The sequence below is a fragment of the Saccopteryx bilineata genome, chromosome 4 (assembly GCF_036850765.1).
Source record: "Saccopteryx bilineata isolate mSacBil1 chromosome 4, mSacBil1_pri_phased_curated, whole genome shotgun sequence".
In the NCBI taxonomy this organism is placed as follows: Eukaryota; Metazoa; Chordata; class Mammalia; order Chiroptera; family Emballonuridae; genus Saccopteryx; species Saccopteryx bilineata.
In genome coordinates this window covers 61,439,213-61,465,674 of record NC_089493.1, presented here as the reverse complement: position 1 = coordinate 61,465,674, position 26,462 = coordinate 61,439,213, and the positions used below count along the sequence as shown (strand labels likewise).

General features: G+C 38.4%; 1 protein-coding gene across 1 annotated transcript in view; it reads right to left on the bottom strand.

Moving 5' to 3' along the window:
- Positions 1-15,623: 15,623 nt before the first annotated feature.
- Positions 15,624-26,462, bottom strand: part of ADAM10 (ADAM metallopeptidase domain 10) — a 158,228-nt gene continuing 147,389 nt past the window's right edge. Inside the window, exons 15-16 of the mRNA XM_066276043.1 lie at positions 20,200-20,326; positions 15,624-17,865 (exon numbers count right to left, since the gene is read on the bottom strand). Coding sequence (XP_066132140.1) covers positions 17,771-17,865; positions 20,200-20,326 — 222 coding nt within the window. The 3' untranslated portion in view covers positions 15,624-17,770. The remainder of the gene's footprint in view (positions 17,866-20,199; positions 20,327-26,462) is intronic.

Sequence of the window (26,462 nt, the reverse complement as noted above, 5' to 3'; positions counted from 1 at the left end):
CAGAGCCATTCTAGTGCCTGAGGCAGAGGCCACAGAGCCATCCTCAGTGCCCGGGCAAACTTTGCTCCAATGGAGCCTTGGCTGCAGGAGGGGAAGGGAGAGACAGAGAGGAAGGAGAGGGGGAGAGGTGGAGAAGCAGATGGGCGCTTCTCCTGTGTGCCCTGGCCGGGAATTGAACCCAGGACTCCCGCACGCCAAGTCGACGCTCTATCACTGAGCTAACCAGCCAGGGCCAAGATCTTATAGTTTTTATTTAAATTTTTCATTTATTCCAAATATTTTAATTTTTTGTCATTATTGAGAGTGGAAACATTGATTCCTTTTCTATTTAATGGGGCTTATTACTAGTATATAGAACAGCTTTGAGGTTTTGTTTATTCTATATTTGTCCATTTAACAAGTTATTGTATTAATTCAACTTGATTTTTTTTTACTAGAATTTCATAGTGCACAAGCACTTCATCACCAAAAAGACAATCTATACTGATTATTTTTTAACTTCACTTGGTTTGCAAGAAGCTCTAAGACAATGTTAATTAAGAATGTTGTTCATGGACACCATTGTTTCATTCTTGATATTAAAAGTTTAATGTTTTGCCTTTCTAATACCTTTTCTTTTCTTTTCTTTTTTACAGGGAAAGAGAGAGTCAGAGAGAGGGATAGACAGGGACAGAGAGAGATGAGAAGCATCAATCATCAGTTTCTCATTGCGACACCTTAGTTGCTCATTGATTGCTTTCTCATATGTGCCTTGACCACGGGCCTTCAGCAGATCAAGTAACCCCTTGCTCCAGCCAGCGACCTTGGGCTCAAGCTGTTTGAGCCTTGCTCAAACCAGATGAGCCTGCGTCCAAGCTGGCAACCTCAGGGTCTCGAACTTGGGTCTTCCACATCCCAGTTCGACGCTCTATCCACTGCGCCACTGCCTGGTCAGGCTCTAATACCTTTTTTTAAGTTTTGACAAGTAAACTTTATTGTATCTAAATGGTTTTGTTTTATTCTTTTCTTCTGTTTTTATTAGAAATGACTGCCAAAATTTAGGAAATGCCTTAGTAATATGTCGTTTTTTCTCTGTAGTTTATATATATATATATAAAAATTATGCTGATAGATTTCCAGATACTGACTCACACTTGCCTTCTTGAAATAAATCCTCCTTGGTTGTAATGTATTTTCTTTTTGGTAACATTGCTGAACTTTACTTGCTAAAAGTTTATTGACAATTTTGCTTCCATTTTCATTAGTGAAACTGATCCATTTTCATTAGTGAAACTGACCCACACCTTTGTGTGTGTGTATGTGTGTGTGTGTGCGTGCGCGCTGTCATTTTCACACTGATATTCTACAGCTTTCATCAGTGGTCTTGAACAGTTTAGATAATATTGTGGTGATCTTTTTATTCTTTTAAATAGAGAAAAACTCAGCTGTGAAACCATCTGGTCCTTGTGCTTTTTTGCATATAATATTCTTAGGTCTTTGCTTTTACTTGATTATTGCATATAACATTTATTTAGATTATTTTTGTGAAATACTTTCAAGCAAGAAAGGTAAAAGTTATATATGATCTCAGTAATGAGTAAATAAAAGCATTACATTCAATCACAGGGAAAATCACAAAGTAAGTTCTGAAATTCTAATCATTCTTCCTGAGGTAATTGAAGCAAACACACATTTTTTCACTGCAAATAAGATTAAGCCACAGGAATGCTATGTGATGCTCTGTCAAACATTAACAATACACAAAAGAAAAAAAGGGAAACCAATATCCTATAAAGCTGGATAGTTTAGTTAACTGTCAAGAGAAGCTGTGTTGGGAGAATGGTAATATTTCTCCCAGTTCTAAGAGACACTCTCCTTAAGAGTATATTTAAATATGATACTATCCTTTTAGAAAGTATATTTGGAGTAATTCTGCATTCTCTCCATTCCTGGAGGCTGGAGGGTTTGTTTATTGCAGGTTGGTACTCTTGGCACAAACAGCACATGTGTTTGTTTCCTACCTGATACCTTGAAATTCTAAATGGAATAAAATGTATAGCGAATCTATTACTATTTGCAGTTTTAAATAATAACATATGATGACATGTGTAGCCCCATAAAACAGGCCCATTAATTTGGGAATATAAAATAAGAAACATTTAATGGGCCTGACCTATGGTGGTGCAGTGGATAAAGCGTCAACCTGGAAACGCTGAGGTTGCCGGTTCAAAACCCTGGGCTTGCCTGGTCAAGGCACATACGGGAGTTGATGCTTCCTGCTCCTCCTCCCCTTCTCTCTCTCTCTCTCTCTCTTTCTCTCTCTCTCTCTCTCTCTCTCTCTCTCCTCTCTATAATGAATAAATAAAATCTTAAAAAAAAAAAAAAAGAAGTCCTCCCAAGCCCAACCTTTAAAAAAAAAACAAAAACAGAAACATTTAATGGACTACAGTAAGTTACTTCTGTAAGAACTCTTCTAACTCTCTCTTCTAGGCTGGAATAAAACTAGTAAAATAAAAAGGTCACACAATAGCAAGTATAAATTATATCTGGATTATCATGAGTTCAGTTAATTTTAAAAGGAGCAAGAAACAAATACTACCAAACAATGTTTTTTTCTCCCTAAAAGGGAAGCTTTTACTTTTATAGTCAGGGCCAGGGCTAAGGAGGCAAGCACAGCACCTAGATCTTAAAATCCAATGAGACAAGATTGCCCAGGTGCCAGTCCCTCACTTCTGCTGAGACCGAGCACATTTTTAAGAGTGAGTTGCCTAGGGGGCCGGGATTGGCACTGGCACAAATCTGTCTTCTTGAATTTTGTCCCCTAAGCACCTCACTTGCCTCTCATAATCCCAACTCCGTTTTTATATATCAATTCCTTATTCAGTTTCTTTTGCTTTGTTTTCCATAGAATTTGTTCCATAGAAAAACAAGTCCTTTTATTTTTATTCTTCTTTAATGATAATGGTATATAAGTTAATAAATTTTAGTTATTCTTTTAATAATAATGGTATGTAAGTTTCTAAATTTTCTAAGTACAGAATTTGACATAAAGTATTCTCCTTTTCACTGCTTTCTATACAAAAGTCCATTTTGTTCAAAAGGTAGTCAAGAAAGTAGTCTTTAATTTATGACTGTTTTGGACACTTTTAAACTATTTATTTATTATATTGAATGTGGCTACAAAAGTCTCTCATTCCTAAATGTGGTAAGGCTTAATTTGTAAACAAGCACACAAACAATTTTTATAAAGTTCTATTGGATATATAAAAAAGTTTTATGGCATTTACCTGAGAGACTGACAATGATTTATGTATCTATTAAATTATGTCGATTGTATTATTCATTTCTTTTTTGTACTTATTTTTGGTATATTAGATCTAATTATGAAAATATGTTTTGAAGTCTATAATATTTCTATCAAGTCATCTTTTAGCTTACATTGTTTGGTACACATAGGTTTACCAATGTTAATTCTTCATGTGTCTTTCATATTGTTTCATAATATCCCTCCTATAGTGCTTTTAACCTTAAATTTCTCATCTGCTATTTGCTATTCTTTTTTTTATTATTATATTTAATTGGTATCTTTATAAATCCCTTTATTACCAACTTTTCCTTATAGTTTGTTTCCATAATATTTTTAAAGGTATTTTCTTTCTAGATAGTGGATAGCTGGTGTATATCTTTAGCTCAATCTAAGTGGTTCTGACTTTTAATAAAAAGAAAATCCAGTCCACTTATATTTAGTGTAATGATTAGACCCCTCCTATCTTATTTTATTTATTGGCTTATTTAACTTATTTCCTCTTTTTACTTGTTATTTATTTTTGCAAGTTGATTAAATTGCCATTATCTTCTCCTTTTCATGTTGTTTATGATTTCTCTTGCAGATGCCCATTTTGTTTTCAGCTCCTTCCATTCCCTGTTGTTGGTTACAATCAGATAAAACTTTCTTTACCATTATATAAAAATCAGACATATGTTTCTCCCACTAAAATACATTATTCTCCCACTGCTTCCCTCTATCTAGACTAGAATACTTTCACTTCCCCACCAGCTCCACAGCCACTACCCAGAAAAGACCTTTGGAATGCTTCCCTCTTTTCAACACACCCCCAGTGCCCAGATTTGCTGAGACTTGGCTTATTATTTTTAGTTCCAAACTGTTTTAGAAGAGTTGTCAAGGCAAACGGTCAATTCAGAAAAAAAAAAAATACGAAAAAAACCTCCAGACTTTTACAGAGCTGAGGACCCAGCCACACTCGCCAGTCAGAGGGACACGCTTCTCTGGACTTGAGAGTATCCAGGTGTGGGTAATACACCGAATTGGGTGATAATCCCATTCTTCTAAGAGTTTATATTTTCCCAGCCCTTCCCCACTCTTCCCGAGACTTTGAGTATATTTGCTTTCCAAAGAATAGCGACTGGTAGTATATTCTTGGGTTATTTTGCAAGACTAAGTGAATGGAAGACACAGGACTTCAACCTAGGTCAATTTCCATACAGACAAACTCTTGGTGGTCAGCAGTTTGTCCTATTGTAGCTTCTGGTGTTGTTGATAGGCAGTCCTATGCTGGGATGATTCTTTCTCTTTTAAGAGTAATTTGTTCTCCTCTGTAGGAACCTGTAAGATTTTTCTCTATTCTTGCAGCTCAGAGCAACAATATACACTGGAGGCCTTTAATCATTAATTCTTCCTGGAACTCTGTGAGATGCAAGTCTCTCTTCAGCTCAGAAGCTTTCTTATATTATCAATTGCCCTTTCCGTTATATCCCCCAACACCTTCTCAATTTCTATCCATCATCCAATTTATGTATCTTTCTATTCTCACTCTGTGCTTTGAGGTGCATCATTCTCTGATCTCCCGAGACTCCCATTCACACATCAACGGTGACCACTTTCTCCTTCAATCCATCTCTTGAAATGTTTACATCAAAATCTTTTTTGATCTCAGAAAAAGGTTTTGAGTGTGTGCTGCACTCGACTCTCAAGGTTTTTTCCTCTTTTCCTTTTCTGTGGTGTTTGTTTTTATTCAAGTTTAACAGAGCCAGCAGTTATTCCTGTACTGAGGATCCTGACTGGAATTCTTCCCCCCAGCTGTTGGGCCACATTAGGAATCTTCTCCTTTGTTTGCTCACAGGGACTCTGGGTCTGCCACTGGTGTATCTTAGGTGGCAGCATTCCCAAAGCAGTAGAAGGAACAGTCCCAGCTTCCCCTGGCCTAAGCTGAGCAGCAGATGGGCAGCCAGTCCTCCGGTGAGGCCCTAGGAGGAAACCCTGCCCAGTCTCCTCAGCTCGCCAACTCAGGAATGGTGGCAGTTCGACCCATTCAGTCAGCTCCTCAGGAACCAGACAGATCAGGGACACTCACAAAGGACCTTTCCCCATCCCCTCCTTAGGGCTCCATGTCAGTCCTCAGGCAGGAAGACCGGCGTCCTCCAACTACCAGGGTTCCTGAAGCCTCACCCGCACGCAGGCCTCCTTTAGAAGTAAACACCTAGAGGTTCCAGCATTCTTCAACAGCTACAGTGCTCCGCTGCAAAGATACTGAATCCAGAAATGTGGGGAAGCTGATAACTGATTTGGATATATAAATTCTGTCTCTTAAAGCCAGAGCTCTACAAAGTGGGTTGTGTCCACACCAAGGTGTACGCAAAATGACCCACTGTAATGTGGGGGGAAAAATACAACTTTCATTAATTTTTAAGTTATCCCTTAAAATTTTTGCATATTTTAAAACATAGTAATAGTGCAATACTACATTTGTGTAATTTATAAACCTTTCCATATTAGAAGTGCTAGCTCAAGATTTTTTTTTTTTACAGCGACAGAGAGTCAGAGAGAGGGATAGATAGAAACAGACAGGCAAGAACGGAGAGAGATGAGAAGCATCACTCATCAGTTTTTCATTGCGACACCTTAGTTTTCATTGATTGCTTTCTCATATGTGCCTTGACCACGGGCCTTCAGCAGATCGAGTAACCCCTTGCTCGAGCCAGTGACCTTGGGTCCAAGCTGGTGAGCTTTGCTCAAACCAGATGAGTCTGCGCTCAAGCTGGCGACCTCAGGGTCCTCCGCATCCCAGTCCAATACTCTATCCACTGCGCCACCGCCTGGTCAGGCTCAAGATTTTTAAGTATGGGGTACAAGATCAACAATGAGACCACTGTCCCGAGCAGCTGTTTTAATGAGCACCACAGAAAGCAGGGCTGCTTGAGAGCAAAGGAGTAGGTTAGTGGCCTGTCCTCTGACTCTCTCCCACCCCTGGTCTGTCAGTGCGAAATGTTGTAACAGATATGAAACCCCAACCTGGTGAGAATTCCATAGGTAAGGACAAGTTGTTCCTGGCTGGGGACCCTGCAAACGTACCTGACATCTCAGCATCAATTCCCAAAATGTTTCTGCAGACCTCAGACTCTCTAAGAAAGAAATAACAGAAGAGTTACCAAGTTTGGGAACACTCTGAGGCCGTCTTACAGATCACAACCAGTGCTACTATACTAAAAAGTACCTCATTTTTTTAAAAAATCAATAAATGTAAAACGAAAAACCTGTTTGATTTTAACTCAGCATTTTTTTTTGGTTTTTTGTTTGTTTGTTTGTTTGTTTGCATTTTTCTGAAGCTGGAAACAGGGAGAGACAGTCAGACAGACTCCCGCATGCGCCCAACCGGGATCCGCCCGGCACGCCCACCATGGGGCGAGGCTCTGCCCACCAGGGGGCGATGCTCTGCTCATCCTGGGTGTCGCCATGTTGTGACCAGAGCCACTCTAGCACCTGAGGCAGAGGCCACAGAGCCATCCCCAGCGCCCGGGCCATCTTTGCTCCAATGGAGCCTTGGCTGCGGGAGGGGAAGAGAGAGACAGAGAGGAAGGTGCGGTGGATGGGTGGAGAAGCAAATGGGTGCTTCTCCTGTGTGCCCTGGCCGGGAATCGAACCCGGGTCCTCCGCACGCTAGGCTGACGCTCTACCGCTGAGCCAACCGGCCAGGGCCAACTCAGCATTTTTTTTTACTCTGAAATCCATATCTATCCCTAACTTTTTCCCCCTGCATATTTGTTTAAAACCTATAGAATTACATAGAATTTTGTGAAAAACTTTCTAGAGAAATGTTGATCAGGAGGTTTCCTGCAGGAAAACATCGCCTACAAAATTTTTAACTTTCACTTTCCATTATGAAATAGTCAATGCCATAGATAATTTAGCTAATGCCATAGATAATTTACTTGTCCACACACACAGAATGGGCACCTCCATATTTCCTTTTTCATTGAAGCTTTATAAACCCACTTCTTCTGCCGGGAGTTAGAATTTGTTACTTACACATTCCAAAGCTTAGCTGTGCTTTTCCCATTATTGTAAAATGTGGTGGGTAGATTTTATATATATTGTTTAAGTGCAAGTATATATTAGATTTTGAAAGAAAATTTCTCCCCAGGGGTGAGAGGACGAGGTTGTTCTGCCAAGGGGATTTAGAATGAGAGAAGCTGGCCCTGGCTGGTGGCTCAGTGGATAGAGCTTCGGCCTGGTGTATGGACATCCCGGGTTTGGTTCCTAGTCAGGGTGTTTAGGAGAAGCGATTATCTGCTTCTCCTCCCCCCTTCTTTCCCTCTTCCCCTCCTGCAACCAGTAGCTCAATTGGTTTGAGAGTGGCCCCAGATGCTGAGGATAGCTCGGTGGTCCTAGAATGCCAGCCTCAGGTGCTAAAAATAGTTTGGTACTCAAGCACTGGTCCTAGACAGGGGTTGCTGAGTGGATCCTGGTTAAGTCACATGCAGGAGTCTGCCTCACTATCTCCTCTCCTCTGAAGAAGAGGGGAGGGGAGGGGAAGGGAGGGGAGAAGAAAAGTAGAGAAGAGAAAAAATAAAAAAGAATGCAAGATGCTAAAAATTAGAAATATGGGTATTGGTCATGTGTTATGAGACTAACTTTTGTGCTTATCTTGTGAAATTAGCTTCACTGCCTATTTACAAAACACATACCCTTTATTAAAACACTAATGTCTATTGAATACTTACTATAACCAAGTTCAAGGAAACAGGTTAATGAAGTACAGTCCTGTAGAACCAAGAGGGGAGGGGCTATCCAGACAGAGGGAAGAGCATACCCACTGGCAGGACAGTGAAAATAGTCAAGGAACTGCCCTGCAATAACATTTCTAATAGCTTGTGACAGTAAGTTTGGACTAGAGCAGCACTTCTGTTAGAGCAAACTCACAGAAACTCTAAAACTCAGCTCAAGCTTTTCTCCTTTTGGAAGTCTTGGCTCACATATTCATCTCCTCTGAGCTACTAGGTACCCTGTATTTGTGTATTTTACAGCACAAATCCCTCTGCATTACCATTGTTGGGTTCTTTCTGTCCATTAAAGCACAAGCTTCCTGAGGCAGTGAATTGCATTCCCTAATGGCTGTGAGGACAAAATGGACTTGATAAGTGAATGAAAATTGAAGTAAATGGAGTTGATAAGTGAATGAAAACTGAAGTAGCCACTGAGAATAGATGATTCTTTGGAGCCTGGGTTAGACAAGGCAGGATTACATTGCAATGTGGTATGTGCTATGACAGAAAGATGTGCAGAATGCCAGACAGTAGTAATCACAAGGACATTTCACTCAATGAGGTGGGAGGTTCAGTGTCCTGATTCTCAGTATAGGGTTGTCATGATACAGAGGTGAAGGTCAGAAAAACCAAGGCCCTATGACAACTCCCAAACTGTTGGGCTAACATCTTGAAGAATAACCAAGTCTAACATCTGCTGAAGTAAAAGCCAACTCTTTAGTAAATAAGCACAATGTTAAGCAAAAATGAAAAATCATTTAAAAAAATACACAAAGGAATCTGAATGGGTAGGTTTACATATAATAAAATCAAGAGCAAATATAACCATTAAACAGTACTTAAAACCCTGTAACCTCTTTTCATCTTTCAAATTTGGGCTCAAGCATTACTTTTGTGAGGAAGCATTCCTTGATTTGCCTGACTAGGTCCCACCTTCTCCTTTAGTCTCATCCCAACATGATCTGCATGGATCACCAAAAGCCTCCTCATCATAGCACTTACCATGGTTGAAACTTCATGTGTATTCACAATTCTTTGATTAGTATCTGTCTCACCTACTAGACCATAAGCTTCACAAGGAAAGGGGCATTGTTCAGTTCATTATGGTATTCCTATCATCTAGCAGAGGTGCCGGCTTAGCCAGGTGCTTAAGAAATACCTGTCCAATGAATAACTGAGGTAACCAGTCCATGTAAATCAGCACATGCATACGATAGAAGCCAAAGAGTTCCAAACATCTAATATGATTTCAAGGGAGAAGAAAAAAAAATGGTTAACAGGACAATTCCTTTAATTAGAGGCGCCACTAATAAAGATTTTTTAATTGACTGATTTTAGAGAGAGAGAGAAAAGGAGAGAAACACTGATTTGTTGTTCCATCTCTTTATGCATTCATTGGCTGAGTCTTATATGTGCCCTGACCAGGGATTGAACCCACTTTTGTGTCTCGGGATGATGCGCTAACCAACTGAGCTACTGGACCAGAGCACTCAGGGGCTTAAGAAAAATGAAAACTACGACCACAAAACTAAATAATAAAAAATTAATCACAACATATTGACATCTTAATTTATAAAAACTGGCCTCTTGTGTTTAGAAATATAAAGGCTAACTAACTCCCATGCCCAAAAGGCAATAGAAAAGAGAATAATATAAATATTTAGAATAAAAAATAATGGCTTAATTTGCTCAGTATTACCAAATTGCCTTCACTTTTCCAAAATGTTTTCTAAAACTTATTCAATGAAAGTACTTTTTATATAAAACAACCTACACTATATCAAATTATTCTAATTTATTTACACTGAGAAAAAAACAGGGTATTTATTTAAAGACATATTTCTACCTCTGGGGATCATTATCATTTCAACAAGAGTAATATCTAGTTTACTGCACTAAGCTACTTAACACTTATTCTAAATGTGGACGCACAGATTAAATGTGGAAAATCTGATCACATTCCCTGACTTGTTTTAACAGAAAATAAACATTTTCTTTAAATAAGCTAGTAAGCCCCACAAGCAAGGAGGGATCTAATGGCCTGCTTGCTAAGACTGCTGAGTGACTTGATAACTTCAAGCATTCACTCTAGCAGTTAAAATCAGTTAATCATTCATTGTGACTGGAGCAGAATATAAATAATTATGTTACCTCAGCTGGTTCAAGTTTAATTCCACTAAAAAAAAAATCATTATAAAAAATCATGAATATAGGACATTATTATAAATTATTGCTAAAAGCAGTAATGAGTAAGTTTGTATATGAATTTGACTCACATTAAAAAAAAATAACCTTTAGAGAAAGTTTCTAATGTAAACACAGGGAGAGAAAATGGTATAGTGAATCCCCAAGTATCCATCTCCCAGCATTAACAATCATCAACTCATGTCTATCTTATTTTAACTATATTCCCACACACTACCCAATTCCAATTATTTTTAAGCAAATCCTAAATATCGTATCATGGCAAGCATTTTAATTTCCATCTCTAAGAGAACTGCTTTTTAAAATGTAAACACAATACCATCATCACACCTAAAAATAATTATAAAAATCCTTAAAATCATCAAACATTCAGTTAGTTTTCCTATTTCCCCAATGGTTTCATTTTTATTGTTTGTTCAAATCAGGATCCAAATAAATCCATAAATTGTATTTGTAGATATACCTCTTAAGTCTCTTTTAATCTGTATTTTTCTTTTTCCCTTGTTGAAGAAACAAGGTCATTTGTCCTGTAGTTTTCCAGTCTGGATTTTGCTGATTGAATCCCTCATGGTATCATTTAACATGTTATTTTGGTTTCCTGTATTTCTAGTAAAGAAGTGGTTAGATCCAGATGCTTGACCATGACCAGATTTGACTTTACCAGGACTGCTTCATAAGTGGCATGTATTTCCATTAGTAGGGACAAAATGTTTGACTGCTATCTCTTTGTGAGGTTAGCAGTCACTGGTGCCTACTGTCTAGATCCATTAACCATTGTATTAATTATTGTAAAATGGTGATTGTTTACCATTCTTCAGCTTATCACTTAGAGAATATTTCTTTAAGTATATATTCCAGCCTGACCGGGCGGTGGCGCAGTGGATAGAGCGTCGGACTGGGATGCGGAAGACCCAGGTTCGAGACCCCAAGGTCTCCAGCCTGAGCGAGTCCTCATCTGGTTTGAGCAAAAAGCTCACCAGCTTGAGCCCAAGGTCGCTGGCTCGAGCAAGGGGTTACTCGGTCTGCTGAAGGCCCGCGGTCAAGGCACATATGAGAACGCAATCAATGAACAATTGAGGTGTTGCAATGCGCAAAGAAAAACTAATGATTGATGCTTCTCATCTCTCCGTTCCTGTCTGTCTGTCCCTGTCTATCCCTCACTCTGACTCCCTCTCTGTCTCTGTAAAAAAAAAAAAAAAAAGAATATATTCCAAAGGTAACTATGATTTTATAAACTATCATTATTAACTCATGTAGTAAAATATATCCTTACTAAGGCTGAAATTATCTCAGCTTTAGCCAGTGGGAATTTCTTCAAGGTGGCTCCTGAATCTTTTTGACAAACTTCTGACAGTTTCCTTCCTTTCTGGTATGACAGTGTGTTCTAGGTTCTTCTTGGGCATTTCTTTCCCTAAATCTGAAGTTAGCAACTTAGCCAAGGATGTCCAAATCTAATGAAGTCAATTAAGCAGGAGTTTTCTACTTTTGTTTCGTATAAATTCATGTGGTTGCATACCTGTGAATTTTTTAAGCACAGAGCTCTCACATTTAAAAGAAAAACCTTATAATAACATGCTAATGGTGGAAGTATTATTATATAATAATGGAAGGAGTATAAGTTGGTGCATCTGTCTGGAAGACAATATCAAAACTTTTTTCAATGACCTTTAAAGAAACCTTAACCCAACAATTCCAATTTTAGGAATTATTAGGCTTAGGATTTATTTCCCTTGTAGGATTGTTTAAAATAATGAACAACCTGAAAATATCAATGTGCAAACAATAGGAAATTTTGTTAATTTTTAAAATGTACAATACATCCATAGAATAAAATATTTAGTCATTAAAATGACCTATATATAATATCAATGTATTAAATAAGGTGGATTATAAAAGTGTGCATTATACACATTATGGCTTTAGCCACATGCATAGAAAAAAGCCTTGAAGGCTATATACCAAAATCTTTTTTTTTTTTTTTTTTGACAAAGAGAGAGTCAGAGAGAAGGACAGATAGAGACAGACAGACAAGGAAGGGAGAGAGATGAGAAGCATCAATTCTTCATTGCAGCTCCTTAGTTGTTCATTGATTGCTTTCTCATATGTGCCTTGATTGGGGGGCTCCTGAAGAGCAAGTGACCTTTTGCTCAAACCAGCGACCTGGATCTCAAGCCAGTGACCTCAGGGTTTTGAACCTGGGTCTTCCACAACCCAGTCCGACATTCTATCCACTGCGCCACCGCCTGGTCAGGCTATATTCCAAAATCTTAACAGTGTCCATAGCTGTTCTCATGTTTCCACTGCTGGTTTAGAATTTGGAATCCCTGGGTCTGTCTGCCAAGCCTTCTATTTGGCTTCTAGTTTCAACATTTTGTTCTTATCTTTCCTCTAATATGCCTTGTTCTTGTTGGATATGCTCTTTTCTTTCCCCAATCACTGTGATTTTAGTGGAGATTTTTTAAGAAACAGCAAGGGCTTTAATACACATTTTGCTCAATCCTACATTTTTAACTGTCATCTTGTTGCTTTTTATAGGAGAGAACAGACACACTAAAGAGTTTAATTATAAACTATATAAATTTCTACTGAAAATAGTGCATACATGTATATATCTAAGACATACAAACAATAGAGCAATATAGAACACAAGGACTCATTTATATCCTGATAATGCAAAGGATTGATACAGAAACAATAATGGCAAAACCAAACTGGTATTAAATGGGAAAAGAGATTCAAATGGAAGTTGTTTTTAATCTAAAACATAAAACCAGAAATGCTAAAACTGAAGCTGAGCTCTGTGGGGCAAAATGATCATCTGTTCAATTACTTAAAGTCAAAATTGGCCTGACCAGGCGGTGGCACAGTGGATATAGCGCCGGACAGGGATGCTGAGGACCCAGGTTCGAGACCCCGAGGTCGCCAGCTTGAGTGCAGGCTCATCTGGTTTGAGCAAAAGCTCACCAGCTTGGACCCAAGGTCGCTGGCTCAAGCAAGGGGTTACTCGGTCTGCTGAAGGCCCGCGGTCAAGGCACATATGAGAAAGCAATCAATGAACAACTGAGGTGTCACAATGCGCAACGAAAATCTAATGATTGATGCTTCTCATCTCTCCGTTCCTGTCTGTCTGTCCCTGTCTATCCCTCACCCTGACTCTCTCTCTATCTCTGTAAAAAAATAAAATAAAATAACTTTAAAAAAAAAAGTCAAAATTGCTTTTCAGGAAACTATAGTTTCTTACAATTTTAGTGACTTTATAGATGAATTGTCCCTAGTAGCTGATTAAAACTATCCTCACCTGCTCTCTAGTTCTGGGATACTCTTAAATCTGGATAATGAACATTTCCTCTTATACCCCTGTTGGGCAAATGAGTTTGTAAAACTTGTGTTTTCTGAGTTTGCTCACTTTTATTATTAAAAATGGTGCTGCCCACGTGAATGGCGCTACCCAGGTGAAATTTCTAATTACCTTCCTGCTTGGGAAGGGCCACTGTCATGCTAATGTTGCTGGAGGAGGGCTTTGGGGTCAAAAAGAAAAGAAGGAGGAAGAAGCCATGTTTTTGCAGAGTGAGGGCAGAAAGAAGGCAGAGTGCTAAAGGAGAAGAAGCCAAGATAGAAAGGAAGGAGAGAGAAGCCATTTTAAGGAAAAGGAAGAAGGAGCCAAGATGGCGGGGTGCTGAAGGAGAATCCAATTTGTGCAGAGAGGAGAAGGGAGAAGATGTGCAGATGGAGAACCTGAGGTGAGGGGCAAGTGGCTTTTGTGGGCTCTGCTGAGACTTGTGGGGGCCTTTGATTCTAGGAAAAACCAGATGAGTCAGTGGCTTTGGGAGCCCTGAATGGAAAGGGAAGTGTTTTCCTGTTGCATGTCTACTTGCCAGCTGGTTGCAAGGCTAGAATAAAGGAATGGCCCACCAGTTTTTGGCTCCACCATTTCTTTACCATCTGCCCAAATTCAATGTGAACCTTCATGTGCATGGCCACGATGGTGGCGGACCCTGGCCCAACAACCCCCAAAGATGGACTGTCTGGTTTTGAAATACATTTACTACAGTGACTCTCTTACACTTTTGATTAGAAATACTTAAGAAATTAAAAGCCTTCTCAAGCACAAGCACCCACAACTGCACAGCTGTCAAGGACACTAATCCTATCTTTGAAGAAATAATAATCATTAGGTCTTAAAACATACAAAACATAGGAACGGATGCAAGGACTTAAGACGAGTAGTTTGCTCAACTGGGAGATATCTTCAGTTTTCACTAATCTGTGAATATGACAAAAATAAAATACTCAAGCATAAAGTGCTGAAGACACCTCAAAAACAACACTGATCAGATATATTTGTCTTTCCCTTAAAGAAGTCTTTCTGCAAGCTGATACTGCCTGATACTCAGGATCACCAAGTCCAGAAACTATAATAATTTATTTTACTGCTAACGTTCTTTGAATTGTTATATGAATTTAGAAAACTGAAAAAAATTCTACACAAAATCTAAGTATTCAATTTTAAGTAAAAATAACAAATTTGCAATCACCTGAATTAATCAATATTGTTAGTTTCATGAATAAACAAAATTAAACATAATATATACATTTTAATGTTTCTAACTTAATTAAAAAGTTTGACATATTTATTCATTTAATAAATACTACTTATAGTTGGCTTCAATTTTTTTTAAAAAAGAAAAAGAATTGGGGGCAGATTATTCTGTGCAGGGTACCATTCTGAGTTTGTAATTCTTTTTCTAGGTAAGACTAAAATGCCAAGTTTCTCCTTATTTGCTAAGAACCTGACAATGCAGGAAAATGAAGCTCATAATTTTTAAATATACTTATTAGACTTTAAAAATAAATGAGATACTTAGCATTCAAAACTTTGCAAAATGTATCTATAGTAGGTCCTCGAATAACATTGTCTTGTTCAGCATTTCCTATAACTGATGAGATGTTGTAGAACTTAACTCTCAGTTACATCACTTAGCCTATGGTAAAATGTTTCATTATACATCATTTTGCTTAAAGTCAAAGAACCTATGGATCACGTTAAGTGAGGACTTACTGTCAATAAGACCAGTTTCCAAATGTCAGCTCTTCCGCCAAGAGACTTTTAAACACATTGAATAGTAATTGGAAATAATGTAAAGCAGTTGAGATTAGCTAAGTGTTTTTGAAATGTTCAATGTGTGGATAACAGAGATATCTAATCATAATTCTTTTTACATGGACTTCTAACTAAAAATAAAGACATCTGAACTTGTATGGAAAGAGATAACCATCCTTTTACTTAATGATCTCTTTCATTTAGTAAGGAAAAGTTGCCTTGTGGAAAGCTTCTTTTGGTAGTTCTGAGTTCAAAGACAATGGAACCTTCCAATTGATTTCATCAAGTCTATTTATTAATGCATTTCAAGTTTCAAAAAACCTTACATCTTTGCACAATACTTTATTTTTTGCAATTTTTAGTAAAAATTTCCAAAGTGAACAAAAAGATACTGTATAAAACACAGTGGACATTAAACTGACAGTAGTATTAGATCTCATTTGTCTTGATCCTTTCATTTACCACATCTTGATTTGCAGTGGAAAGTTCAGTGCACATATCTCTTTTCAGAAAACATTTAACTTAGACTCAAAATAAAATAGGGCAGTGTGTACCTGCCAAAACCTTACCACAGGATAACATTACAAGCAAAAAATGTACATGTTCCAAAGTCTACCGCACTCAAGAAGTTACTAAGAACTCTTGCAGAATAAAAGTCACCATTTTAGAAATGCAAACCCACTTCCAACCTTTGCACAGTCCAAAAACAAAGGCATTTAAATGATTTAAAAGCAATTACATACATATCTATCTACTTGTTTGTTTAGAATTATTTATAGTCTATCTGGGGTTTCATGTACAAAATTTGTCTCTAAATCATGTACAAAAAGCTGTATTTTGAAAAAAGTCACCACATACTGTACAAGTTTACAAGGAAGAGATCCCATTATTTTCTCTAGCATTTTTGGCCTTGCTGGCTTGCGTCACATTATGAGAATGATTGTGTAAACCTTATACTCTTAAGAAAAAAAAGGAAAAAAAAAAGCCAAAACACAAATTTTTTCCAACTTTCCCTAAATTTGCCTTCTATGTGAAGCCAGGAAAATCATAGCTATTTATGTCTACTTTAAATGATGTAGTTGGAAAACAGAAGCAATAAATATGTCACAAGCTTAAAATATTCTTGTAATGCCCCCTTCCATTCCTGCATAGCAATAAGCCTGTAAATACATTAAATGCTTTTGCTTTCTCTCTTTAAAAAGCCAATTATTTACATCTGTTTAAAAAATAAATTTTGGAATGGGACATTGTGCTGTTCACCTCCATTGTTGTTAAAATATCTTATTTTAGGGAAAAAAATGTCAGAAGGCCTATCTACAATTTACTAGTTGAGCAAATCACTCTTCTTTAGTGGTTACCAATGATCAGTGATGATATACTAAGAAAAAAACTGTTCAAATATTTTGATAATATAAAGACACAACTTTCCTTTTTCATATCAGACAAAAACAAAAAACATAATTAGCATACTTTAGATATATGGAAAACACAAATAAGAGGTTACAAATAAAATGAATCATTTCACTGACATAATTTCTACCAAAGAATAAAATGTCACCTATCAATTCAAAAATGGAATTGAATTTAAAATAAGTAACAGAAATGAGACACGTACATAAAGAACTAACTCTGAAGTAGTATGCTGCATATGTCCAGTCTGCACAACACTGTGTTCTTCAGCGTAGTCACTCATGTGCTCTTAGCAGCCATTTGATAAAGACAAAATGAGCATCAGAACCAACTCCATCATAAGAAAACGGTAAATTGATTCTCATTTCAAAACTGCCTTTGTAAAGCATTACAGAATCCTGGACCACTGAATACCACCATTCTCTGTTATCCTGAGTATGTCAATTAAACAGTAATTTTTCATTAAGAGAGGAAAAATTTTATAATACAAAGAAACATCCATATTGCAATTTGTTTACAATTGCACACAGAAGTACAGTGTACATAAGAAATACATGTCTGCATATAACAAGGTATGTACATTGGCAAGTGATGTCTCCAATGTTGAGGTGGTCGAGCCTCCTAGCCTTGATTGGCAGTTGAAAAAAATATATTTTTCAATTTGTGATAAAAGTTTATAGAGAGCCAAGTTTGACTGCAAGTGAAGAAAATGCAGCAACGAAGAACAGGGAACACAGGGCACATAATAATATTCTAAGACTTTGTGCCATTAGGTTAAAAATATCTGTCCATAAGAAAATTGGGTTCTTTTTCCACCACCCCCCACCCCCAAATTGGAATTTTCAGGCTTTAACATTTAAGTAATTCCACCTGGTCTGAGGACATGATCTCTTGCCATTTTTTTCTTCGACTGTTATTTGTGAGGGGTTAGTTTGGGGATGATTTAATAGGTGTCTCTTTGGAGTGAAGTTTTCCCACTGTAGGCACTAGGAAGAACCAAGGCAAAAGCTGCAGTTAACGTCTCATGTGTCCCATTTGATAACTCTCCCGAGGCCTCTGACGCTGGGGTTGTTGAATGGGCTGTGGAGGTCTCCTCCTCTTTAAAGTGCCTGTGAGTCACAAACAAAAGTAAAACAGACTTACCATGAGCTTTATAATCTCTAAAAGCAAAGCTACCAGCCTGACCTGTGGTGGCACAGTGGATAAAGTGTAGACCTGGAATCCTGAGGTCGCCAGTTCAAAACCCCAGGCTGGCCCGGTCAAGGCACATACAAGCAGTCATTGCTTTCCACTCTGCCCCCACCCCCTTCTCTCTCTCTCTCTCTCTCAAATCAATAAATGAGATCTTGAAAATACAGAAATAAAATAAAAACAAAGCTGTCATTTCAATAAGAAAGGCTCTATATTGGTACTATCTAATAGAAATGTAAGTCATCTATATTACTTAAAATTTTCAGTATCAATAATGAAAAATACCAAGAACACCCAAATAAATAATTTTAATATTTTTATTTCACTTAATCCAATATAGGAAAAATATTATCATCTCAAGAAGTGATTGATCAAATAATGAAATATTTTATTCTTTTTGTATACAAAGTCTTCAAAACCTGTTAGGTATTTTATAATTACAACACATCTCAACTGAGACTAGCCACATCTAAAGTGCTCAACAGCCACAACTTTAATTAGACTAACATGATCTGAAAATAAGATCCATGACAAAGAAATGTCCAGATGTCTTTGAGCAAATGACTTAACCTCTTTGCAACTCAAATGCCTTGTCTGTAAGACAGGGATGATAACTAACTCATATAGTCTGTTGTGAGGAGGATATGGTAATTCGTGTAAAAGTGCTCAACACTTTTGTGAGGGTTCAATGAAAGGAGGCTGGGGGGGGGGGGTTGTTTTTGTTTTTTAAGTTTTAAAGGTGGATGGAATTTGCCTAAAGTGAAATTAAGTAAAAGAATCATTTCATGAAATGCAACCATAACTGGTGATGCATCTGAAGCGTCTTGGGGCCCTTGGAAATCCCTAACAAACTGTTATAAATTCCAGAAGACTAAATATTGTACATTAATGAAACGTAATGATATAAAAATCAAAATTCCTCTAATTCCTTGCACCAACATAGGTTAAAGCAGAGAAATAACTGAGGGAAATGGAGAAAATGATAAGAAACCCCTAGTTTTAATCAGCTTTTGGCTGGGTAGTGAATTTGACCTGAGGCAAGAGGCTTCATGAGAGTCTGTGGGAGGTAGAAGAGGGAACTGCTGTTTGTAGCTCTGGTTCTCCCCTGCCACTGCCTTGGGACAGTGTCTGCCCCAAACCTACAGTGAACAGAGTGCTGGCCCAGGAGTCTGAGGGCAGCACAGAAGCCACAACTACCTTGGGGAAGGTAAGGAAGAATCGATGGGGGCCAAATCATGTAGAGCAGTTGCTCCCTCCCCTTTTCTTCTCCCTGGAGCTACTCTAACTCCTCCCAGTGTAGTGTCTCCCTGAGAAGTAAAGAAGTTACTCATTTCAGAGATGAGGAACAGCCATTTGGTGACTAAACGCCTCCACTCTAAGACTCTCCCACAAACTGTTTCCTCGGAAGCATCATCCCTAGGGAAACTGAGTCTATGTGCCAGAAAATATCTGATGAGCACAAACATTAAATAACAGAAGCATAGCTATTACAGTAGAAAGACCATTCATTTAAAACAAAACTGAAAGATTTAAGAATATGAAAAGAAAACAAGAAAATAAGCACCAAATAAAAATAAAACTTTCTAGGTCTAAATGGTTTTAGAAACTTGGTAGATTAGCATTAAATTGGTAGCCACTAGCTAGATTGAATTGGATTGGATTAAAAAGAACACTTAAAAATCAACTAAATAATTCATCCAGTAATCTTTTTTTCTTTTTTCTTTTTACAGTGACAGAGAGAGTCAGAGAGAGGGACAGATAGGGACAGACAGAAAGGAAAAGAGAGAGATGAGAAGCATCAATCATTAGTTGTTCATTGATTGCGACACCTTAGTTGTTCATTGATTGCTTTCTCATATGTACCTTGACCGTGGGGCTGCAGCAGACCGAGTAACCCCTTGCTCAAGCCAGTGACCTTGGGTCCAAGCTGGTGAGCTTTGCTCAAACCAGATGAGCCTGCGCTCAAGCTGGCGACCTCGAGGTCTCGAACCTGGGTCCTCCACATCCCAGTCCGACGCTCTATCCACTGCGCCACAGCCCGGTTAGGCCCTCCAGTAATCTTATTCAAGGAGAAAGTACTATAGCATCAGTTACTAAAGATTCATTTTATAATTCAATTCTCCCTGCTGAACAGTTCTATTAAAATATACTGCTCACAAAAATTAGGGGATATTTCAAAATGAATATGAAGCTATAAAATATCCCCTAATTTTTGTGAGCAGTATATATATACATTGCTCAAATTTTCTTACCTGGAAGAGGTTTAGGAGGAGGCAACTTTGGATTGCTACTTGGAGTATGAACACTGCATATCTTAATAAATCCAGCCATTAACATGATCAGGGCAATTCCCATAAGCAATACTGCCCACCAATTAGCCTAGAAATAAACAGATTTTTCTAATGAAAAAAATCACAAAATATTTTAGAATATTTTACACTATATAAAATACAAAGTAGAATATATTGCATTTTAATTTTTAAAGAACATTTGTTGGTTAGGAGTTGTATAGATATGCTCCTATACAAGTCCATACATATTAATTTTTTTTTCTTTAAAAAATTGTTTTATTTTGTTGACATGGTTTCAAGTGTCCCACTCAATATAACATCTCACCTCCCACATCATGCTCCCCCTGTCCCCTGCAGTCTCCTTCCATTTCCATTTCATCCCCTCTGCCCCCCCCCACCGCTTTCCCTTGAGGACTGCTAATCTGTTGTCTGTATCTGTGGTACACATACATATTAATGTTTTAAGTATAAAAAACATATAAAGAGAAAACAAAAATCATCCATAACTTCACTCCCTAGAAGAAACCAATCTTATTTTCCTTTTAGTCTCTTTTCTATATAACTATGTCTTCATGGATAAACACAAACTGAGGTTATCTTGCATACAGTTTACATTATATTTTCCCATGTTATTAAATATTTTCTGGTTTAAATAGTTCCCCTTTTTTTGGTCTATTACTCATAGATTATGGGTTTTTTTGTTTGGTTGGTTTTTTTTGTATTTTTCTGAAGCTGGAAACGGGGAGAGACAGTCAGACAGACTCCCGCATGCGCCCGACCGGGATCTACCCGGCACGCCCACCAGGGGCAACGCTCTGCCCACCAGGGGGCGATGCTCTGCCCCTCCGGGGCGTCGCTCTGCCGCGACCAGAGCCACTCTAGCGCCTGGGGCAGAGGCCAAGGAGCCATCCCCAGCGCCCGGACCATCCTTGCTCCAATGGAGCCTCGGTTGCGGGAGGGGAAGCGAGAGACAGAGAGGAAGGAGAGGGAGAGGGGTGGAGAAGCAGATGGTCGCTTCTCCTGTGTGCCCTGGCCAGGAATCGAACCCGCGACTTCTGCACGCCAGGCCGACATTCTACCACTGAGCCAACCGGCCAGGGCCTACTCATAGATTATGTTTTGTTTGCTTTTATACAATGCTTTTATATATTGCTTTGATGACTTGAGGCATAGTACTTTAAATTCTATGACTAGACAAACTTTTATACTCTTTATTTTTTATAATCATCAAAGTTAAGATGAAAATTTTACTTTTTTTGACGCTTCCCTTTCCTGTTAACTCTACTTCATTTGCAATTAGAGACCAGACTACAGTTGTAAAATTACTTTTATGTATCTTAATTTTCATTATATCATATGTGTATATCATAGTATCTGTTATATACATTCACTTATTTAAAGGTTAATGGTCATTTTGATATAAAAAGTTGAAGAATATCTTTATTCTAGAAGCAGACAAACTTTACCAGTATGAGAAGAGACTAAAAATTTTATTTCTAACTGAAATCATATTAAACAAATCAATTAGCTAAACAAAAAAGCCTTCACAAATTGATATGACTTATAGAAAAATTCCTGTTTCCATTCTTAATAAATAGTCTATTTTGCAATTCAAATATTTAAATTTTAAGATAGTATGTATAAAATAGTCACAACTTTAAAAATATGAACCTTCACATTTGGCTTAACAAAGACTGTTATAATACATATATAGTTATTGCTAATTATAGCAAATAAAAATCTCACTTAAGAAGATTTTCTATGATCTTGGTTCTTAAACAGCCCACTGCTTCTATACTGTTTTCTTTATACAGCAGTGACAATGTAATTAAATAGAAACTACACTCTGGCCAGTTGGCCCAGTGGTAGAGTGTCGGCCCAGTATGTGGATGTCCCAGGTTCAATTCCTGGTCAGGGCACACAGAAGAAGTGCCCATCTGCTTTTCCACCCTTTCCCTTCTCCTTTCTCTCTGTCTCTCTCTTCCTCTCCTGCAGCCAAGGCTCCATTGGAGCAGAGTTGACCCGGGAGTTGAGGATGGCTCCATGGCCTCCACCTCAGGTGCTAGAATGACTCTGGTTGCAAAGGAGCAATGCCCCAGATGGGCAGAGCATCACCCCCTAGTGGGCTTGCCGGGTGGATCCCGGTTGGGCGCATGCGGGAGTCTCTCTGCCTCTCACTTCTGACTTCAGAAAAATAAATAAACAAACAAACAAATAAATAGAATCTACAATGAAAATGCATGTTGTGGGAAAATAACCAAGGCTACTTCTCCAAATGTGCATGAAAACTTTCATAAACATAGACATTTTTATTTTGTTTAATTTTGAGAAACTCTCAAACTTACAAGAAAGTTGCAAGTAATAATACAAAGAACTCTTTTAAAATTGGAACCATTTGAGAGTATGTTGCTAGCATGATGCCCTGTTACATCTGACCAGGTTCTCCCAATGGCTTCAGGTTCTCCTAGACCAGGGGTCCCCAAACTACGGCCTGCGGGCCACATGTGGCCCCCTGAGGCCATTTATCCGGCCCCCGCAGCACTTCCAGAAGGGGCACCTCTTTCATTGGTGGTCAATGAGAGGAGCACATTGACCATCTCATTAGCCAAAAGCAGGCCCATAGTTCCCATTGAAATACTGGTCAGTTTGTCGATTTAAATTTACTTGTTCTTTATTTTAAATATTGTATTTGTTCCCGTTTTGTTTTTTTACTTTAAAATAAGATATGTGCAGTGTGCATAGGGATTTGTTCACAGTTTTTTTTATAGTCTGGCCCTCCAACGGTCTGAGGGACAGTAAACTGGCCCCCTGTGTAAAAAGTTTGGGGACCCCTGTCAACCACAACACAATTATCAATCAGAAAATTAGCACTGATACATTTCTACCATTTAACCCTCAGACTCCATCCAAATTCTGACATTTGTTCCCATAACATCCAATTCAGTTTTATGTGCTGCACTTGGCTGCCAAATTCCTTTAGTCTCCTGCAATCTGGAAAAAAATCCAGTTTCCCCTTGGTTCAAATAACCTTTACAGTTTAGAAGATTATAGGCCAGTTATTTTGTATCACAATGTTCCTAAATCTGGATTTCTCAGATGTTTCCTTATGATTAGATTCAGATCAGACACATCTTTGGTAATAATATCACAGAAGTGAGTCTGTGTTCTTAGTGCATCCCAGCAGGTGACATGATTTTGATCTCATTATTGATTGTGTTGATCACTAGTTAAGGTGTTATCTGCCAAACTTTATCATAAAGATGTTCTATTTTGTGGTCAATGCATATTTGGTAGGGCAATAATTTGGAACTATGTATATATCCTGTTCATCAAACTTTTATTCATTTCTTGATTCCCTCATGGTTTCCTAATTTACTCAATGACTTCACTTTCTGACACAAAGTAAAACACTCTGGGTTCATCTGGTTCTTTCCCTGCCCCAACCCTAGAATCAGCCATTTCTCCCCCACGGCCCAGTTGCCTTTTGAACTGCCCTTCCTAGACAGACACTCTCCTCACAGCATTTGTACTCCGACACCCCAAGCCAGCAGCCCCTCAACAGGGCATACTTCTCACCTACTTGGGCTCTAACACCCCATACTGGTTTTCTTCCCCTTCCATTCCCACCTCACTCTGGTCAGGCTCCAAGAGCCTGCTGTGTGCCACTATAGCTCCCCCATCTGGCATGAATGCCGTCTTTGCTTGGCTTCACCCAATGGCTTTAAAAAATGAACTGTTCAAAGAAAGGGAGAACCTGACCAGGCAGTGGTGCAGTGGATAGAGCGTCAGCCTGGGACACTGAGGACCCAGGTTTGAAATCCCAGTGTCCCCATCTTGAGCACAGGCTTATCCATCTTGAGCATGGGTGCACCAACTTGAATGCAGGGTTACCGCTTGAGTGTGGTAGCATAGACATGACCCCACAGTTGCTGGCTTGAGTCCAAAGTTTCTTGCTCGAGCCCAAGGTCGCTGGCTTGAGCAAGGGGTCACTGGCTCAGCTGGAGCCCCCCAGGCAAGGCACATTCGAGAAAGCAATCAATGAACAACTAAAGTGCCACAACTATAAGTTAATGACCCTCATCTCTCTCCCTCTTCCTGTCTGTCCTTCTCTCTCTCTCTCTTTCTCTCACTAAAAAAAAAAAAAAAAGAGAGAGAGAGAGAATAAGGCGTCATGCAATTCAGCTTTACTTCTGAAAGACTTTTTTTAAAAAGAAGTTACAAATCTGAATTTTTATGTGAAATTTATTTTTAAATGCTGGCAACTCATTTAAACTTTCCAAAAACAATATATAGACCATATAAGACATGTTTACACAGCTGAATCTGGCTTGGAAACCATAAGTATGCATCTACTTTTCAGAGCCATTTCTTGTATCTTACTGAGATTGCCAGATAGTTTTTCTCAAATTTTCTTTGGGTTTCTATAGAAAATAATTTTCAAAGAACTGTTCTCCCTGTGAGTCTTTAGGATAATATTCCCTTTATTATATTAATTTTCTATATTCTCCTGGGTTTTTTTATTTTATTCATCCTCTAATAATAAACCCACTATTTATCAAAAGGCAGGCTATATGGCCTGCCCTCAGTCTGTAAACTGCTGGTTGATTTGTCTTTTCATTTCTGCCTTCTGTCACATGAAGAATTATAAGCACAATTTCTGTCCTGTTCCTAGCATCCAGAGACTTTTAAATATGGCACTTAAGGAGCAGGACTTTCTCCTACCTCCACTGTCTAGATTTCTGACCCTGTGACCTTACTAGTAAAATATATAAAACAGCAAAATCACCAGTTTATACTGCTCTGTGTGCTCTTCCTTCTCTATACCAATGATTCTCACTCAGCCTTGGCTACATGCTAGAATCACCTGGAAAGTTTTTAAAACTTAGATACCCAGACTAAATCCCAGGCCCAAATGGGGTTGGGGTGAGATCCTAACATTAGTAATTTTGTTAAAGCTGCTCACATGATTCCATTATGCAGCCAAACTGAGAGCTACTAGTCTCTACCAGAAGTTAGTGAACTTTTTCTACATATAAAGAGCCAAACAAGAAATATTCTAGGCTTTGTAGGCCATATGGTCTCTGTCACAACTACTCATTTCTGTCACTGTAGTGCAAAAGCAGCCACTGATAACAGGAGAACAAATTAAGTGGGCTGTATTCCTCTACAATATTACAGTCAGCCCTCCTATCCATGAGTTACCCATCTGTGGATTCAGTCAACTGTAGATAGAAAACAATACTATGTATTTTCAATCCATGGATGCAGAAGGCCAACTGTATGCACTGTTCTATGCCATTTTAAATAAGGAACTTGAGCATCTGCAAATTTTGGTATGGGGAAAAGGGGGTGTCATAGAACAAATGCCCCATGGATACTGAAGGACAACTGTATTTACAAAAACAGGGAGCAAACCAGATTTGACCCACGGGCTACAGTTTGTCAATAACTGTTCTATACCCATATAGAGTACATTAGTTGAATAGATACCATTGAACACTAGCTCCTTATCCTGTTACTTGTCTGAGAGTTTTGGGAGAAGCCAAGAGTATCTGATTGGCTATAGAAAGAGGAGTCCTATGATTGGGAAGAGCTGCTCAAATAGTCAGTGCTCACATGATAAAGAAATGGTTCTCATCTCCAAGTAGATCTAAGAATTATCTCATGAGCTTATTAAAATATAAGATCTCAGGCCACAACCCTACAAATTCCAATTCAGTTGTTTTGGTTGATGAAGAGCCCAACGAACTACATTTAAAACAAGCATACCAGTGATTAAGATACATCAGTGCTTCATACTCAGTGTAGACATAGTGGCATTATGATACGGAACCATTCTGAGCAATGTAAGTAAGTTTAGCATCCCTGGCCCTCCCCATCAAATGTTAGTAGAACTCTCAGTTACTCTGACAACTACTGTACATTTCCAAATACCCTCTGGGGAAACGGTATCACCTTTAATGTGACTCAAACCATAGGCGTAAAGGGTCAAGGCTCTTCCTACTATTCTCAGGCAGACAGGCTATTTCTGTTATGGGAGATGCACTTCTATTGCTAATGTTCATTATATTCTCTAACACATTTCCTTCCTTTCAGTCTTCCCTGATTAAAACCATCTTCCACCTGGTCTTCAGTATTAGAACTACCTAAAAAAAAAAAAGGAATTGACTATATCACTCCTCTATGTAAAACACTTCCTCAAAATCTTCCCACCAAAGATCTCC